The sequence below is a fragment of the Podarcis raffonei genome, chromosome 12, assembly GCF_027172205.1.
Source record: "Podarcis raffonei isolate rPodRaf1 chromosome 12, rPodRaf1.pri, whole genome shotgun sequence".
NCBI lineage: Eukaryota > Metazoa > Chordata > Lepidosauria > Squamata > Lacertidae > Podarcis > Podarcis raffonei.
Window position 1 is genome coordinate 4145096 of NC_070613.1, and position 16129 is coordinate 4161224.

Here is a 16129-nt window from a genome sequence, read left to right on the forward strand (position 1 = left end):
TTTTGTAACTGTATAATGAATTATGTAATGATTATAATTATGGATCATAATGCAGGAAAACCAGAGGTTACAAATTTTCTAGTACAGTGGTACCTCGGGTTACAGACGCTTCAGGTTACAGACTCCGCTAACCCAGAAATAGTACCTCGGGTTAAGAACTTTGCTTCAGGATGAGAACAGAAATCGTGCTCCGGCAGCACAGCGGCAGCAGGAGGCCCCATTAGCTAAAGTGGTGCTTCAGGTTAAGAACAGTTTCAGGTTAAGAACGGACCTCCGGAACGAATTAAGTCCTTAACCCAAGGTAGCACTGTAATTATGTTTTGTACAGTGGTGCCTCGCAAGACAAAATAAATTCGTTCCGCAAGTTTTGTCGTCTTGCGATTTTTTTCGTCTTGCGAAGCACGGTGTTGGGAAAGTTTTGGAAAAGTCTTTAAAAAACCTCAAAAAAGGCTACCACACCGCGTTCTATGAGTTGCTCCTCGAAGTCAAGTCGCAACTGTATTAACGGTGTTAAGAAAAAGGAAACAAACTTGCAAGACGTTTCTGTCTTGCGAAGCAAGCCCATAGGGAAAATCATCTTGCGAAGCAGCTCAAAAAACAAAAAACCCTTTCGTCTAGCGAGTTTTTTGTCTTGCGAGGCATTCGTCTTGCGAGGTACCACTGTACTCTGTATAGCACTTCTTATTGTTTAGAATAAATGGAGGTTGTGGTTTGTCTTGGTTACAAGCACCATAAAGTTCCCACATCACTTTGATTGCGTGTTCTGAGCGCTGATTATTTCTTGGTATCTGGAGTAAGGATGGCTCCTGCTTCAAGCAATTCTCCGATACAGTGGTACCTCTAGAAGCAAACGTAACCCGTGTCCACGTGTCTGCATGTGCGCGGGTCACGTTTCGGCGCTTCTGCGCATGACGTCATTTTGAGCGTCTGCGCACGCGCAAGCGGCGAAACCTGGAAGTAACGCGCTCCGTTACTTCCAGGTTACCGTGGAGCACAACTCAAACGCGCTCATCCCGAAGCACATTCAACCCGAGGTATGACTGTACCAGCAATGTGTGTTTTTTTTGGTAAGGTTTCAATATTTCTGACAAGTTCTTGAAGTCATTTTCATTGAGAAGTAAATGGAGATTCCGATTTTTCATTTCGGGGGTGACCTTTTTCCACAACTGGGAAGGGTAAGTTCCCTTTTTCAGTGTTTCTAAGCTGCTGCACCCCCAAAAGGAACGCCCCATGGATACCTTGGATCCATGCCCTGCATGACAATTTCATCTTGCTTGCACTCCATCATGTCGTTTGTAAACATGGCGTGGAAGTAAGGGATGGAGGCCGCCAAGACAATCCGGTGGGCGCTGAATTTGTGGTCCCCGACCTGTGCAGTAAAAGAGAAGGGAAGAGACATCGGCTATTTGGTTCCAAGGGGAAATGTGCCATTTCAGAATGGGATACTAGTCCACTAGTTGGCCAGTACAGGGCTAGCCAGACCAATGGGAAAAGTCGGTATCTTCCTTATATTTAATCTGATAGGCTGCCAGCACAAGGGCGGGTCTAAAATGAGAATGCTTACTCAAAGGGTACTGCAATAGTAAAAGTTTTCAGGCAGATATTGAATGAGCCTTGTAATACAAAGTACATGTTAGATAAAGTTAAATTAAGGTAACGAAAAAACAACGTTGTGTAACTGTGTAAATAATAGTTTATTTGAAAATTAGTACCATGGGTATAGTCGGAAGTTTCTTTTCTTTGTGGACTGAAATATATGAGATATTACTATTTTCTTTACTCTATTCATAATTTTATTCTTCTTTCTTTTTTCTTTTCTCCCCCATCTCTTTTTCTTTTCTTGCTTTCTTTTCGTTCTTTTGTATGTATGCTCTCCATAATTTCTATGTTTGTTTGCTGGTATTGCAGGTATTTTAAGACTCTGCTTGTTCAATAAAAAATGTAAAAATAAATAAATAAAACAAGAAAGCTTATGCTTACAGCATCCTTTCTGACGCACTGGACTACAACTCCCATCAACCTCTGCCAGCACAGCCATGTTGGCTGGGAAGGAGGGGAGTTGTATTCCAAGGAGATTTGGGGGAGGCTGCAGTACCGCAGGGACAGCCAGCACAGTGCCCTCCCTATGTTGCCGGACTACAACTCCCATGAGCCTGCTGGCTGAGGTTGATGGGAGTTGTAGTCCAAAACATCTGGAGGTTTTGGCACGTTAAGCTATCCCTGTGTGTATACACACAAGCAGAATCCACAACAACCTAAGCTTCTATGAAACTAGAACGGCCACCTTAGCAATAACCTATTCAGTACTTTTACGATTAGAATTACTCAGCGCAATCTACTGTCTCTTAATCAGATTCTTCTGAAAATCCCACAAGCAGTGGTGTTCCTTCTCTCAGGGAGAAACACAGATATGGCAGCTATAACAGTAGACACACCCTCAGTTTCCTGTTCCCCACAGACACAGAATCTACTTGCATCTGACATGTTGGCATATCATAGCCATATCATAGGCATATTATAAATACATAAAAGGTCTTTTATGGAAACTGAGAAAACCCCACGGGAGGAGGCTGGGCAGATAAAACGAGATAACTGTGCCTAACCCACACGTTAGATCACATGGCAAGTAGCCGTCTGTGTGTTTCCCTTGAGCCACTGCAACCAGCAACCAGGTTCCAGCATTCCCTTAAAAAGGAAAAAGAAAAGGAGAACCAGCAAACACTGCTGATGAAAACCAAAAGGATGCAAATTAAAATCTTTGCCCGGAAATGAAGTTAGGCACACATGATGCCGATCACTTACTAGCCTAGATTCCCACGTCTGATTCTGAACAGAGCCAGGGTAACATTCTGCCTGTGGTTTTCGAGGGCCACATTTGAACATGGCTGGAACACTGCCTTTAGAATCCAAAAAGGTTCTCTGTGGGAGACACCCGACCGGCACTTGAGCCTCGAAGTCAGGAGCAAGATCTCCCAACCGGATCCCTGTGTACCTAAGGGCAAGTTGTCAAACCAGATGTCAAAGAGAACAGCAACTACCAGACTTTTAGAAGACATCTGAAGGCAGCCCTGTTTAGGGAAGCTTTTAATGTTTGATGTATTACAGTATTTTAATATTTTTTTGGAAGCCGCCCAGAGTGGCTGGGGAAACCCAGTCAGATGGGCGGGGTATAAATAATAAATTACTGTGGTACCTCGGGTTACATACGCTTCAGGTTGCAGACTCCGCTAACCCAGAAATAGTGCTTCAGGTTAAGAAATTTGCTTCAGGATGAGAACAGAAATGGTGCTCCGGCGGCACAGTGGCAGGAGGCCCCATTAGCTAAAGTGGTGCTTCAGGTTAAGAACAGTTTCAGGTTAAGAATGGACCTCCGGAACGAATTAAGTACTTAACCCGAGGTACCACATTATTATTATTATTATTATTATTATTATTATTATTATTATTATTAAGTTGGGCACTGCTGGGTCTCCGTCTTTCATGAGAGCACCAACCGAAACAGCATCGGATGGGGAAAATCCCCTTGGGTCCTGGCTACCAAGGATGAATGTGGCTGGAGAGTGTCGTGGGAAGATGTTAAGCTAAGAAGGAGGAGCCAGAATTCTCACAATGCTTTCTGCCACTTCCTTTTTCTTCCCCCTAGATTTTCTCCCCTTCTCTCCTTACTAAAAATACCCCACTGTGCAATTAAGCTTAAAGGGGATCTTAGCATATGGAGAGGATTTATTCAACTCCACACGACTAAACGACTAAACAACAACAAACCCCTTTTACGATATGATAGATGCTGTTAAGGTGCTACACTCAATATGCCAGCAAGTTTGGAAAACTCAGCAGTGGCCAGAGGATTGGAGAAGATCAGTCTACATCCCAATCCCAAAGAAGGGCAGTGCTAAAGAATGCTCCAACTACCGCACAATTGCACTCATTTCACACGCTAGCAAGGTTATACTTAAAAGTCCACAAGGCAGGCTTAAGCAGTATGTGGACCGAGAACTCCCAGAAGTGCAAGCTGGATTTAGAAGGGGCAGAGGAACCAGAGACCAAATTGCAAATATGCGCTGGATTATGGAGAAAGCTAGAAAGACATCTACTTCGGCTTCATTGACTATGCAAAAGCCTTTGACTGTGTTGACCCCAGCAAACTACGGCAAGTTCTTAAAGAAATGGGAGTGCCTGATCACCTCATCTGTCTCCTGCGAAATCTCTATGTGGGACAAGATGCTACAGTTAGAACTGGATATGGAACAATTGATTGGTTCAAAATTGGGGAAGGAGCACGGCAAGGCTGTATATTGTCTCCCTGCTTATTTAACTTATATGCAGAATTCATCATGCGAAAGGCTGGGCTGGATGAATCCCAAACCAGAATTAAGATTGCTGGAAGAAAAATCAACAACCTCAGATATGCAGATGACACAACCTTGATGGCAGAAAATGAGGAGGAATTAAAGAACCTTTTAATGAGGGTGAAAGAGGAGAGTGCAAAATATGGTCTGAAGCTCAACATCAAAAAAACCAAGATCATGGCCACTGGGCCCATCACCTCCTGGCAAATAGAAGGAGAAGGGGACGACAGAGGACGAGATGGTTGGACAGTGTTCTGGAAGCTACCAGCATGAGTTTGACCAAACTGTGGGAGGCAGTGGAAGACAGGAGTGCCTGGCGTGCTCTGGTCCAGGGGGTCACGAAGAGTCAGACACGACTAAACGACTCAACAACAACAACAAATTGTCACATAGGGCTGGGAAATGATATATAAAAAATGTTTAAAATAACCTTTGTTTGAAAAAACCAGAAGCTTTTTTTATTAGGAATTACAGGTACCAAGATACCAAAAAACTGTTCATGTATGCTACAACGGCCGCTCGGATGCTGCTAGCCCAGAGATGGAAGGAAGAGACAACCCCGACCAGAGAAGAATGGCAAACCAAGACAATGGTCTATTCCGAAATGGCAAAATTAACTGGGAAGCTCAGGAATCAAGAAGACAAGAAATTTTAAAAAGAACGGGAAATGTTTATAATGTTATATACAAAATCACTGCAAACAGGTCAAAACATTAGCAGGATTTTAAACACACTTGTAAGCCAATAGATAATATAGATAACTTAGGAAGATGGAAAAAATGGAGAAGTATTGATATGCAGTTGAAAATAGAATCAAGAGGACCCTGGGATGGGATGGAGGGAAGTCAGGAGATTCAGAGTAATCTCGCTATGAGGATTTTGTATGGTTATTTGATGTATGTTTATGTTCTTTCGTTTCTTTTTCTTTCTCTATTTTTGAAAATCGAATAAAAAATGTAGATAGATATAGTCACATAGGGCTAAGAAGGGTCGCAGGTCAAATTCTAAGCCACTGTGGGCTACACCAGGCCCATGGGGGTGGCAGTTCCCCAACTGTTTAAAAAGGTAAAGGACCCCTGACAGTTAAGTCCAGTCGCAAATGACTCTGGGGTTGCGGCGCTCATCTGGCTTTACTGGCCGAGGGAGCCGATGTTTGTCAGCAGACAGTTTTTCCGGGTTATGTGGCCAGCATGACTAAGCCGCTTCTGACGAAACCAGAGCTGTACATGGAAATGCCGTTTACCTTCCTGCCGGAGTGGTACCTATTTATCTACTTGCACTGGCGTGCTTTCGAACTGCTAGGTTGGCAGGAGCTGGGACCGAGTAACGGGAGCTCACCCCGTCATGGGGATTCGAACCGCCGACCTTCTGATCGGCAAGCCCTAGGCTCAGTGGTTTAGACCACAGCACCACCCGCATCTCTTCCCCAACTGTTAGAGAACAAGAAATCTTTAGCTGGGAAGAGATAGCAGAAAGCAGCAGGCAACAGCTGAATATGAATGCATCCAAGCAGTGCAAGGAATAGTGGGAATCAGTCTATGCATATAGCAGATACTCCGAGCTTCAGGAATTTAATGTAATGCAAGAACAACGAGACTGCAAGAAGTTCTGCCGTAAGCACAAGTGATTCAGTTGTGAGGACCAATGAGGAATTTGTCAGCAAATGGCAGAAAACCATGGCTAAAAAAAGCCACCTCTATTGGTCTGTCTCCCCCCAACTGTATTACCTGGGCTATGAAGGCGCCCAAAAGGTTTTAAAGCAAAGATTATGGGACAATGCACACAGTGACTTGCGATCTTGGTCACACGCAGTCTGTAGCCCGCTGGCAGCAGGAGTTCAATATGGGTATGTCTTCGAGTTAACATCTTACATCAAAAACTTGACAGTACCTAACTATCGAAGGCTTTTCACCAAAGCCAGACTGAATGTCTTCCCCTCTGCAGTGCTGGATGGTAGGTTGAGAGGAGTTCCCTCCCAGGACAGACTTTGCTCGTGTGCTCAAGACATCGATTCCATAAATAATATTTTGTTACAATGTGCGAAGTATGAGCAGGCCAGGGCTGAACTGATACAGTACTACCCTTGCTGGTGCCTTTCCCGGGAAAGTCAGAGGCTCACTATGTCAGGTTCCTACTGGAAGACCGGACAAAAGCTAGAACGTTGGCAGTGGCAAAGTTTTTATCGGTGGTTGCAAGAACAAATGAGCCCTATATTCTAAACAAAATGTTTGATTAACCTGGAGGTAGGCTGTATGAGCTGTGTATTGATTTGTAATGTTTTGTTGAGTCTCTGGACCGTAATAAAGATAGTAGCTGTTGTTTGTTGTTGTTGATTCAGTTGAGAGCTTTTTGCTACGGTTTGGTACCCATGGATGAACGCCTCTTTCATGTGGCTGTAGGACTCAACATCCTCAGAAGGCGTTACACCTAATTGTGGTGGGATGAAGGATGGTGTAAGAAGGGAAAGCTCGAGTCATGAGCGTTACTCTCTAGCCTGAACATTTCTTATGTCAGCTCCGAGTGGGAAGCGCTAAGGCTTGGATTTGCACCTTTCTCTCTCAGTCAAAACAATATTCTCTAGGGTTTGCTCTGAGCAAAATCTTTGGCACCACCTGTGCCCACATTCTTAGGCGCAAAGGATGCCAAGTTGTGCTGATGTATAAACACAAGCAGTGGGGTGAGCAATGGGGGAAAGTGGGGAAAAGGTACAGTGGTGCCCCGCAAGACGAATGCCTCGCAAGACGAAAAACCCGCTAGACGAAAGGGTTTTCCGTTTTTCGATGCGCTTCGCAAGACGATTTTCCCTATGGGCTTGCTTTGCAAGACGAAAACGTCTTGCGAGTCTTGCGATTTTTTCGCTCCCCCCCCATTTTCTAAGCCGCTAAGCCGCTAATAGCCTTTTAGCCGCTAAGCCTTTAATAGCCGCTAAGCCGCTAAACCTCTAATAGGGTTGCTTCGCAAGACGAAAAAACCGCTAGACGAAGAGACTCGCGGAACGGATTATTTTCATCTTGCGAGGCACCACTGTATGTGGCCAGGACGGTTCAGTTCCAGTCGAAGCTACTCAGTTCAGGTGAGCTCAGAATCCACTTCTCTTCCCTGGTTTTATCAAACACACATTCCAAGATGATGGCAGGAAAAATAAGAGGTTTGGCAAGGTGCCCAAGCCATCTGTAGCAGATTGCAGAGCGAGCCCCCAGGAAAAGCCTCTTTTTTTACATGTTGAGAGCTACTGCCACCACAGTGCTGAAGAGAACAAACTTCAGATTGACTGGCACCAGGAAATAACCTATAGCAGGATCTCAAACCTACTGTTGACATACGAGCATTTCATTAACATTCCATGCAGAAACATTTGTGCCAACGTGCTATTTTCAGCATCTGTGATGGAAAGCTCGCTTGTGAGTGCCATCTGGGTGTGTTTAATAAAATGTATTGCTAGTCCGATAAAGCAATTCCGGAACAGTATGTTGTAAAGCTCCTTGCTGCTGTCTGCAGAATATGGGCAGAGATGAACGGGGCAAATATCGGCTCGGAGGAAGGCCACAGCTCAGCAGCAGAATATGAGCTTGGCTCACAGAAGAACCCTGGGTTGAATCCCTGGCACCTCCAGATACGGCTTGAAAGCCTGGAGAGCTGCTCTGGGGTGGGGAGAGTCAGTGTTGACAACACTGAGATGAACCAATGGTTTGACTCAATGTACAGCAGCAAGACAATACAGTGGTGCCCCGCAAGACGAATGCCTCGCAAGACGGAAAACCCGCTAGACGAAAGGGTTTTCCGTTTCTGAGTTGCTTCGCAAGACGATTTTCCCTATGGGCTTGCTTCGCAAGACGAAACGTCTTGCTAGTCTTGCGATTCCCCCCCCCGCTTTCCCCCCTCTTTTTCTAAGCCGCTAAGCCGCTAATAGCCTTTTAGCAGCTTAGCCACTAATCCTTTAATAGCCGCTAAGCCGCTAAACCGCTAATAGCGCTAAGCCGCTTAGCCGCTAATAGGGTTGCTTCGCAAGACGAAAAAACCGCTAGACGAAGAGAATGGCGGAACGGATTCTTTTCGTCTTGCGAGGCACCACTGTACCTAACATAGATACAAATACAGGGACAAACCTCTGAAACAAGCCCAGGTGCCAATTTCTTCCCCGTCTCTACTCAGACTACACTATTACAGGACCTAAAAATATCAGCCACAATTTCACAGGCTCATTCACCTGCTCTGTCTTCCAATGAGATATATGCTCTCATTTGCCAACAATGCTCTTCTGCAGTCTTCACATTAAAGCTAAAGGGACCCCTGACCATTAGGTCCAGTCGCGGATGACTCTGGGGTTGCGGTGCTCATCTCACTTTATTGGCCAAGGGAGCAGGAGTACAGCTTCCGGGTCATGTGGCCAGCATGACTAAGCCGCTTCTGGCAACCCAGAGCAGCGCACGGAAACGCCGTTTACCTTCCCGCCAGAGTGGTACCTATTTATCTGCTTCCACTTTGACGTGCTTTTGAACTGCTAGGTTGGCAGGAGCAGGGACCGAGCAACGGAAGCTCACCCCGTCGCGGGGATTCGAACCACCGACCTTCTGATCGGCAAGCCCTAGGCTCTGTGGTTTAACCCACAGCACCACCCGTGTCCAGTCTTCACATTATATTGTTGTTGTTGTTGTTTTATTATTAAATTTGTATACCACCCTATACCCAAAGATCTCATAGTTCACAACATAAAAGTACAATATAAAAAAATCACAAAATGCATAATAAAAATAAGAACAAAAACAAACTGATGATCCCCTCACCCACAACACATTTACAAGCGCTCCAGGTGCCAATCAGCCCAAGGCTTGCTTAAAGAGGAACGTCTTTGCCTGGTGCCTAAAGGTGAATAATGAAGGCACCAGACGTACCTCCCTGGGAAGAGAATTCCACAGAAGGGGAGCCACTGAAGAAAAGGCCCCGTTCTCGTGTTGCCACCCTCTGGACCTCTTTTAGAGGAGGCACACAAAGGAGGGCCTTAGATGATGACCTCAGGGTCTGGGTCAGTGCATATAGAGAGAGGCTGTCTTGGAGGGATCACGGTCCTGAGTTGTTTAAGGCTTTATAAAGCAGCACTTTGAATTGGGCCCGGAAACTAATGGGCAGCCAGTGCAGTTGGGTCCGGATTGGTGTAATATGCTCAAACCGTCTTGCCCCGGTCAGCAACCTGGCTGACGAATTCTGCCGACGGTTTCCGAACCGTCTTCAAAGGCAGCCCTACGTGTGTTATGGGACACAGAGGCACAAATCTGACACCTGAAACAGCAATATCCAGAAACTGCCACAAATATTGTCCAGCTAGTAAACTAAGCCAACGCTTATAAACCCCTGTATGTCATAGGCATGCAGAGGAAGCCCATGTTTCACCTTTGAGAGTTTTAGTAGGTTATTCTGCCTGCGATGCCGTTTCATGGCGATGAGACAGTTTGCAAGGAATATGTGAGCGCAGCCACCTGCCTGCTCAGATCCACTTTCAGAAACAGGATGTACAAAGCTTTCCCTTTATAGCACTCGGTGCCGGTTTAATGAGAGGCTGCTTCTCCCCTGCACACACCCACACCTGAATATTAATAACTCCCAATAAAGCCTTCTGCAGAACGCTGCAGGTACCATAAATATGTCAGGCTGCCTGGCTGAAAGCATGGCCCCTGGCAGAAGGCAATCTCAATTTTGTAAGGCCTCTTAAGCCCTTTTGTTAAGCAGGCCCTCTGGGACTCTTGACTTGAGTTACGGACTCGTCCTATTCCACGTACTGATGGCCAAGGGCATACCTGTTCTCAGAAGTAAGCTATAAGGCCCTGGAATTTGGTAGAGCTTTGACAAGCATCAAACAGGAGTCAGGAAAATGTTATAAACAGAGCCACCAGTATTATGTAGGATTTTTGGTTTATTTAAGCATCTCTTAAAGCAAAAAAAGCAGAGACATCACCTTGCCAAGAAAGGTCCGTACAGTTAAAGCTATGGTTTTCCCAGTAGTGATGTATGGAAGTGAGAGCTGGACCATAAAGAAGGCTGATCACCAAAGAATGGATGCTTCTGAATTCTGGTGCTGGAGGAGACGCATGAGAGTCCCATGGACTGCAAGAAGATCCAACCTCTCCATTCTGAAGGAAATCAGCCCTGAGTGCTCCCTGGAAGGACAGATCCTAAAGCTGAGGCTCCAGTACATTGGCCACCTCATGAGAAGAGAAGACTCCCTGGAAAAGACCCTGATGTTGGGAAAGATGGAGGGCACAAGGAGAAGGGGACGACAGAGGACGAGATGGTTGGACAGTGTTCTCGAGGCTACCAGAATGAGTTTGACCAAATTGCGGGAGGCAGTGGAAGACAGGAGTGCCTGGCGTGCTCTGGTCCAGGGAGTCACGAAGAGTCGGACACGACTAAACGACTAAACAACAACAACAACAAAGCATCTCTTTAGATGCTGCAAGTTTAACAGCATATCCTTGATTCAAGCTCTGTAGAATATCGTTTAAAATGGAAAATAGTCTCTTTGGTTGTTTTTCCCCATTTTTACTGACCCTGTTCTCCATGAGATTTGGGGAGGGGGGTCACACAGCTCTCCTTGCCCCCTCCCTTAATTTAAAGTCACCCTGTGAGGCCTATTAGACAAAGAGAGAGAGAGAGAAAAAACTGGTTCAAGATCAACCAACACGTAGCTGGCAGAATGCATACAAGAATTTCAGATTCCCCAAGTCCACCGCCTAATTTATAGGAGAATGATCTCATCTAAAGTCTCCTATACTCCTCGGAGGAAGGGCAAAACCAAATGTGATTAACGCATTCATATTTTTTTTACTTCATAACAAGCCTCTGAGGTAAGGACTTCAGTCCTGGGCTGGAGAAGTGGCCCAAATTCCTGGATGCGTAGGAATCCAGGAAGGTTTTAGGAACCAGCCATGTACAGGGCCGGGTTGAAAATTTCAGCTTGTAAATTCAGTAAATTGATCTCCCAGGGTAACAAATAGATTGACAACGGAGGCTTTTAGAGTGACTCTGATGCACATATAGACAGCCACATCACCTTGCTGATTACGGAATGCAGGCTCCTTGGCTTCAGCGATAGCAACACGAAGCCTCTGAAGCGCAGAGGGAGCGCTCCCTCCGCAGTTCGCGTTGCTTTCGCTGAAGCCTGGAGAGCGAGAGGCGTCGGTGTGCACCGACCCCTCTCGCTCTCCAGGCTTCAGGGATAGCCGCCTAAAGCCTTCGGAGCGCAGCGCGAGTTCCTGCTGCGTTCCGGAGGCTTCAGGTTCCTTTCGCTGAAGCCAGGAGAGTCTTGCTCTTCCAGCTTCAGCAAAAGGAACCCGAAGCCTGAGGAGCGCAGTGGGAACTTGCGCTGCTCTCGGAAGGCTTCAGGGATAGCCGCGCGCAGCCCCTCTAGCAGGGAGAGGCTGCACGCAGCTATGGCTTCTTTAGCCCCGCGCAGCCTCTCCCGGCTGGAGAGGTTGCACGCAGCTAAAGAGGAACCCAAAACAGCAAGCGGGATCCATCCCGCTCACTGTCTTGGCTTGTGCCATAGCCGCGTGCAACCCCTCCAGCAGGGAGAGGTTGCGCGCGGCTAAAGAGGAAGCCAAAACAGTGAGCGGGATGGATCCAGCTCGCTGTCTTGGCTTCTTTGCTCTTTGGGGGGGAAACCTGGGCTTCCCCTGGCAGCCCCAGAAGCTCTGGGAGAAGTGAACAGGCTGCGCGCAGCCTGTACGCTGCTCTTTGGGGCTGGGGGGGGAAAATAAGATTCCCCCCCTTGATTTCCCCCTTTAAAAACTAGGTGCGCCCTATGGTCCGGTGCGCCTTATGGAGCAAAAAATACGGTAAGTTTTGGTTCGTTCACACGTTACAATCTCTATGAAAGCAAGGGTTCCACCCAGAGACGTTGTGCTGCTACCCAGATCATCATTTATAAAGAGATCTGTGGTAGAGCACGTGTTTCTTCCTAGTTCAATCTCTGGCGTCTCCATATAAAATCACCTTAGGTAGGAGATGGTGGCTAAGACCCCTCTCTCTGACAGATGCTCTCAAGAACTGCTGCCAGTCAGAACAGGCAGTGTCAGGCGAGGTGAGCCAAAAGCACGACCTGGTTTGAGGAAGCTTCTTATATTCCTATCACGCTAGTACTCAGGTTTGGAGCTACCATCCTGAAACATCTTATAGGAACACAGTAAGGGACGGGGACCCTAGATAGTGCAAAAAGGGAGTTCTTCCCTTGGGTACTTTTCTGCCCTCTCAACTGACACCTCAATATCTGATATATCCTACAAGATCACAGGATATCACACACATATATTTTACACGGCAAATGTATGCTTCTCCATACCATCCCCTTGTTGGAGCGGATAGACATCGCTACCATTACACTCCTAAAATGATGAGCATTCAGGTATCTGCGTTTAAAATGCATGATTTAGAGACACCGAGGAAGTTTCGCTCCAAAGCCTAGTTTAGTTTCAGAAACTACACTAGGCGGTCTTCCCAATCTCCCACAAAAAGGAAACCAAAAAAATGGCTTATTTCCTACTGACAGCTTTTCAAGACAGTCACACCACTCATTACAGAATGTTCAACAGAAGAGAAAACAAGAATTTTTGGTAGTGCATTCGTTTTCACCAACCCCACTTTCCCTAACTATAGGTTTCATTCAGCACCGAAGTAGGTTTCTGTTCCAGTTCCAGTTGCAGTTTCACAAGCATGAGTTTAGTTAAAGGAGAAATTCTCCCTTTTGTATTCTACTTAGCTGAAGCCACCAGAGTCTTTCTCCTTCCCACAGACTGCACCATGGTACCTTCCAACCTTGTTCTGAGAGTCCTCTCTACCCTGAACCTCTCTGGAGCTGGGGGGTTTTTTGGTGGGGGGGGGGTGTGCGACTGTGGATCAGGATTGCTTGGGTATAATACCTTTGAGCAGGTGCTGTTCTGTGACACCTCCCACCTTGAAAACTCCAGCATATATGTGAAAAAATTGATATCCCGTACATCTGGTTGGTTACATTACCAATTGCTTAAAATTATGGATTTGTAATCCCGTAATGCTATTACGTGGGACGCGGGTGGCGCTGTGGGTAAAAGCCTCAGTGCCTAGGGCTTGCCGATTGAAAGGTCGGCGGTTCGAATCCCCGCGGCGGGGTGCGCTCCCGTTGTTCAGTCCCAGCGCCTGCCAACCTAGCAGTTCGAAAGCACTCCCGGGTGCAAGTAGATAAATAGGGACCGCTTACTAGCGGGAAGGTAAACGGCGTTTCCGTGTGCGGCTCTGGCTCGCCAGAGCAGCGATGTCACGCTGGCCACGTGACCCGGAAGTGTCTCCGGACAACGCTGGCCCCCGGCCTCTTGAGTGAGATGGGCGCACAACCCTAGAGTCTGTCAAGACTGGCCCGTACGGGCAGGTGTACCTTTACCTTTACCTTTACTTAATGCTATTACTGTATACCCTCTGAAGAAGGACCGGGGGCGTGGAGAGGAGAAGCAGAAGGCCAGATCACAGTAATTCAATACCTCCAAATAGAAACGTAACAGCTGTATTGATTCATAAATATGGAAACGTTTAGGAGCCGTCACAAGCTGAAATCTAATTATGTCAGAGAATGAAAATCCAATTGTGACAAACAAAAGGGAAGGGTTTAGAGAGGAAAAACCAGTCCCAGTTGTTGCTGCACTAAAATGAAAGGCAAATGATCTCAAGTTATAAAAATAAGTAATACTTGCAGTGGAGGACAGCTGACATTCAACAATTTGAACCCAAATCGGTTTTGGTGATAAGATACAAGTATACATAATTTTCCTTATACAGTGGTACCTCGGGTTAAGTACTTAATTCGTTCCGGAGGCCCGTTCTTAACCTGAAACTGTTCTTAAGCTGAAGCACCACTTTAGCTAATGGGGCCTCCTGCTGCTGCCGCCGCAACACAATTTCTGTTCTCATCCTGAAGCAAAGTTCTTAACCCGAGGTACTATTTCTGGGTTAGCGGAGTCTGTAACCTAAAGCGTATGTAACCTGAAGCGTATGCAACCCGAGGTACCACTGTACCACGAGCTGGGTGTCCGTAGAAACCCAGATGTTGGATTTCAACGCTTGCCAGTTCTAACCAGCCAGGCCTATGGCCTGAGATGATGGGAGTTGTAGTCCAACAACACTTGCCCTCTCTGGCCTTGCTTACTGTGGGGAAAATGTTGTGACTAATCACTATGAAGCCAGCCCAAGCAGCACAACCTCTCTCCAATATAGACTGCCATTTGTGACTCACTCAGAGTCTGAGAGCCCAAAACTGCATTAAGCAGCAGCCCTCGGGCAGAAGGGTCAATGAAGACAGGAAGGAGAAGACACAGCATAGCTCTGCTAGCTGGTATTATTCACAACAGCTGCTTATATCCATCACCAAGTGCACAGAATCCTGCTTCCTCCTCCAATTAAAGTGCAATTCTGCCTACACAGCTCAATGTATTGTTAGTGAAATGCCCATTCGAGCAAGTGGCTTAGAACAATGGTTCCCAAACTCCCCGCCCCCAGACCACTTGAAAACGGCTGAGGGTCTTAGTAAACCACTTAATAATGGCTTGTGTGCCCAGTACAGCAATTGTAATGCTCTGTGCTAGGTGCTCTATAATTCTGAATGGTATTTTTATAGCATACTTCACTTTTATATGATTTTATTGTACTCCATAGATTCTAAAATGTAACGCAATAAAATACAATGTAAGAAGAAATTAAAATATGATTAAAACTCAAGATTTTTAATGCAATAGACCATCCTTGGTCACACATCCACAGAGCACCTGAATGAAGTTCATGGACCACTGACGGTTAGTGGATCAGTTTTGGAACTCCTGACGGAGAATTATTCCAGATCTTCTTCATCTTTTACCTGTCCTAGTAATGCTTGCTTAGAGTTCAATATGCTGAACGTAATGCAAACAAGCTGCCAAAAACCTTGTCCTGTTGGGCAGATCTTCCACCCAGTTTTTCAGGCTTCTCCAATGCTCTGCCAAGAAATGTTGACTGCTTTGTACCAGATTAAGGAAAACGATTCCGCTGTCAGCTATACCTGCTTGAGAGACTCTCCTGAGAGTAATGACGTTTGCTTTTCTTCGGGGTCGGCCTGCTAAGTGGGAAGGAGGACAACGTGTCCTAGAGCAGTGTTCCCCAACCTTGGGTCTCCAGCTGTTTTTGGACTACAACTCCCATCATCCCTCGCTAGCAAAATCAGTGGTCAAGGATGATGGGAATTGTAGTCCGAAAACAGCTGGAGACCCAAGGTTGGGGAACACTGTCCTAGAGGACAGGAAAGGAAGGTCTCTCCCTCAAGGAGAAATATCGCATTCTGTGCAAAGTCAGCTGTGTTCCGAATATCAAGAGGAGGAAATGCTGAGCAAACAATCCGATCACAAGTGCACTGAAAAAATGTTTCTTTAAATGACCATGAGAGAGAAAAGGGGGTACAGTGGTACCTCTGGTTAAGTACTTAATTCGTTCCAGAGGTCCATTCTTAACCTGAAACTGTTCTTAACCTGAAGCACCACTTTAGCTAATGGGGCCTCCTGCTGCTGCCGCCGCGTGATTTCTGTTCTCATCCTGAAGCAAAGTTCTTAACCCGAGGTACTATTTCTGGGTTAGCGGAGTCTGTAACCTGAAGCGTATGTAACCCGAGGTACCACTGTATTTGGAACAGGAGAAAATACTTGCCATAATACTTCTGCTCCACAATGATTTTTATAGCACCCCCAAATTATAACCATTATTCAACAAGGCAGTGGTTTTCAACCAGTGTGCCGTGG

General features: G+C 46.3%; 1 protein-coding gene across 2 annotated transcripts in view; it reads right to left on the minus strand.

Moving 5' to 3' along the window:
• The window catches only part of KLHL18 (kelch like family member 18), a 45167-nt gene that overhangs the window by 23967 nt on the left and 5071 nt on the right, over nucleotides 1-16129 (minus strand). For both annotated transcript variants that reach the window (XM_053409402.1, XM_053409401.1), the window contains exon 2: nucleotides 1239-1369. In XM_053409402.1, the coding sequence (XP_053265377.1) occupies nucleotides 1239-1369 (131 nt within the window). The remainder of the gene's footprint in view (nucleotides 1-1238; nucleotides 1370-16129) is intronic.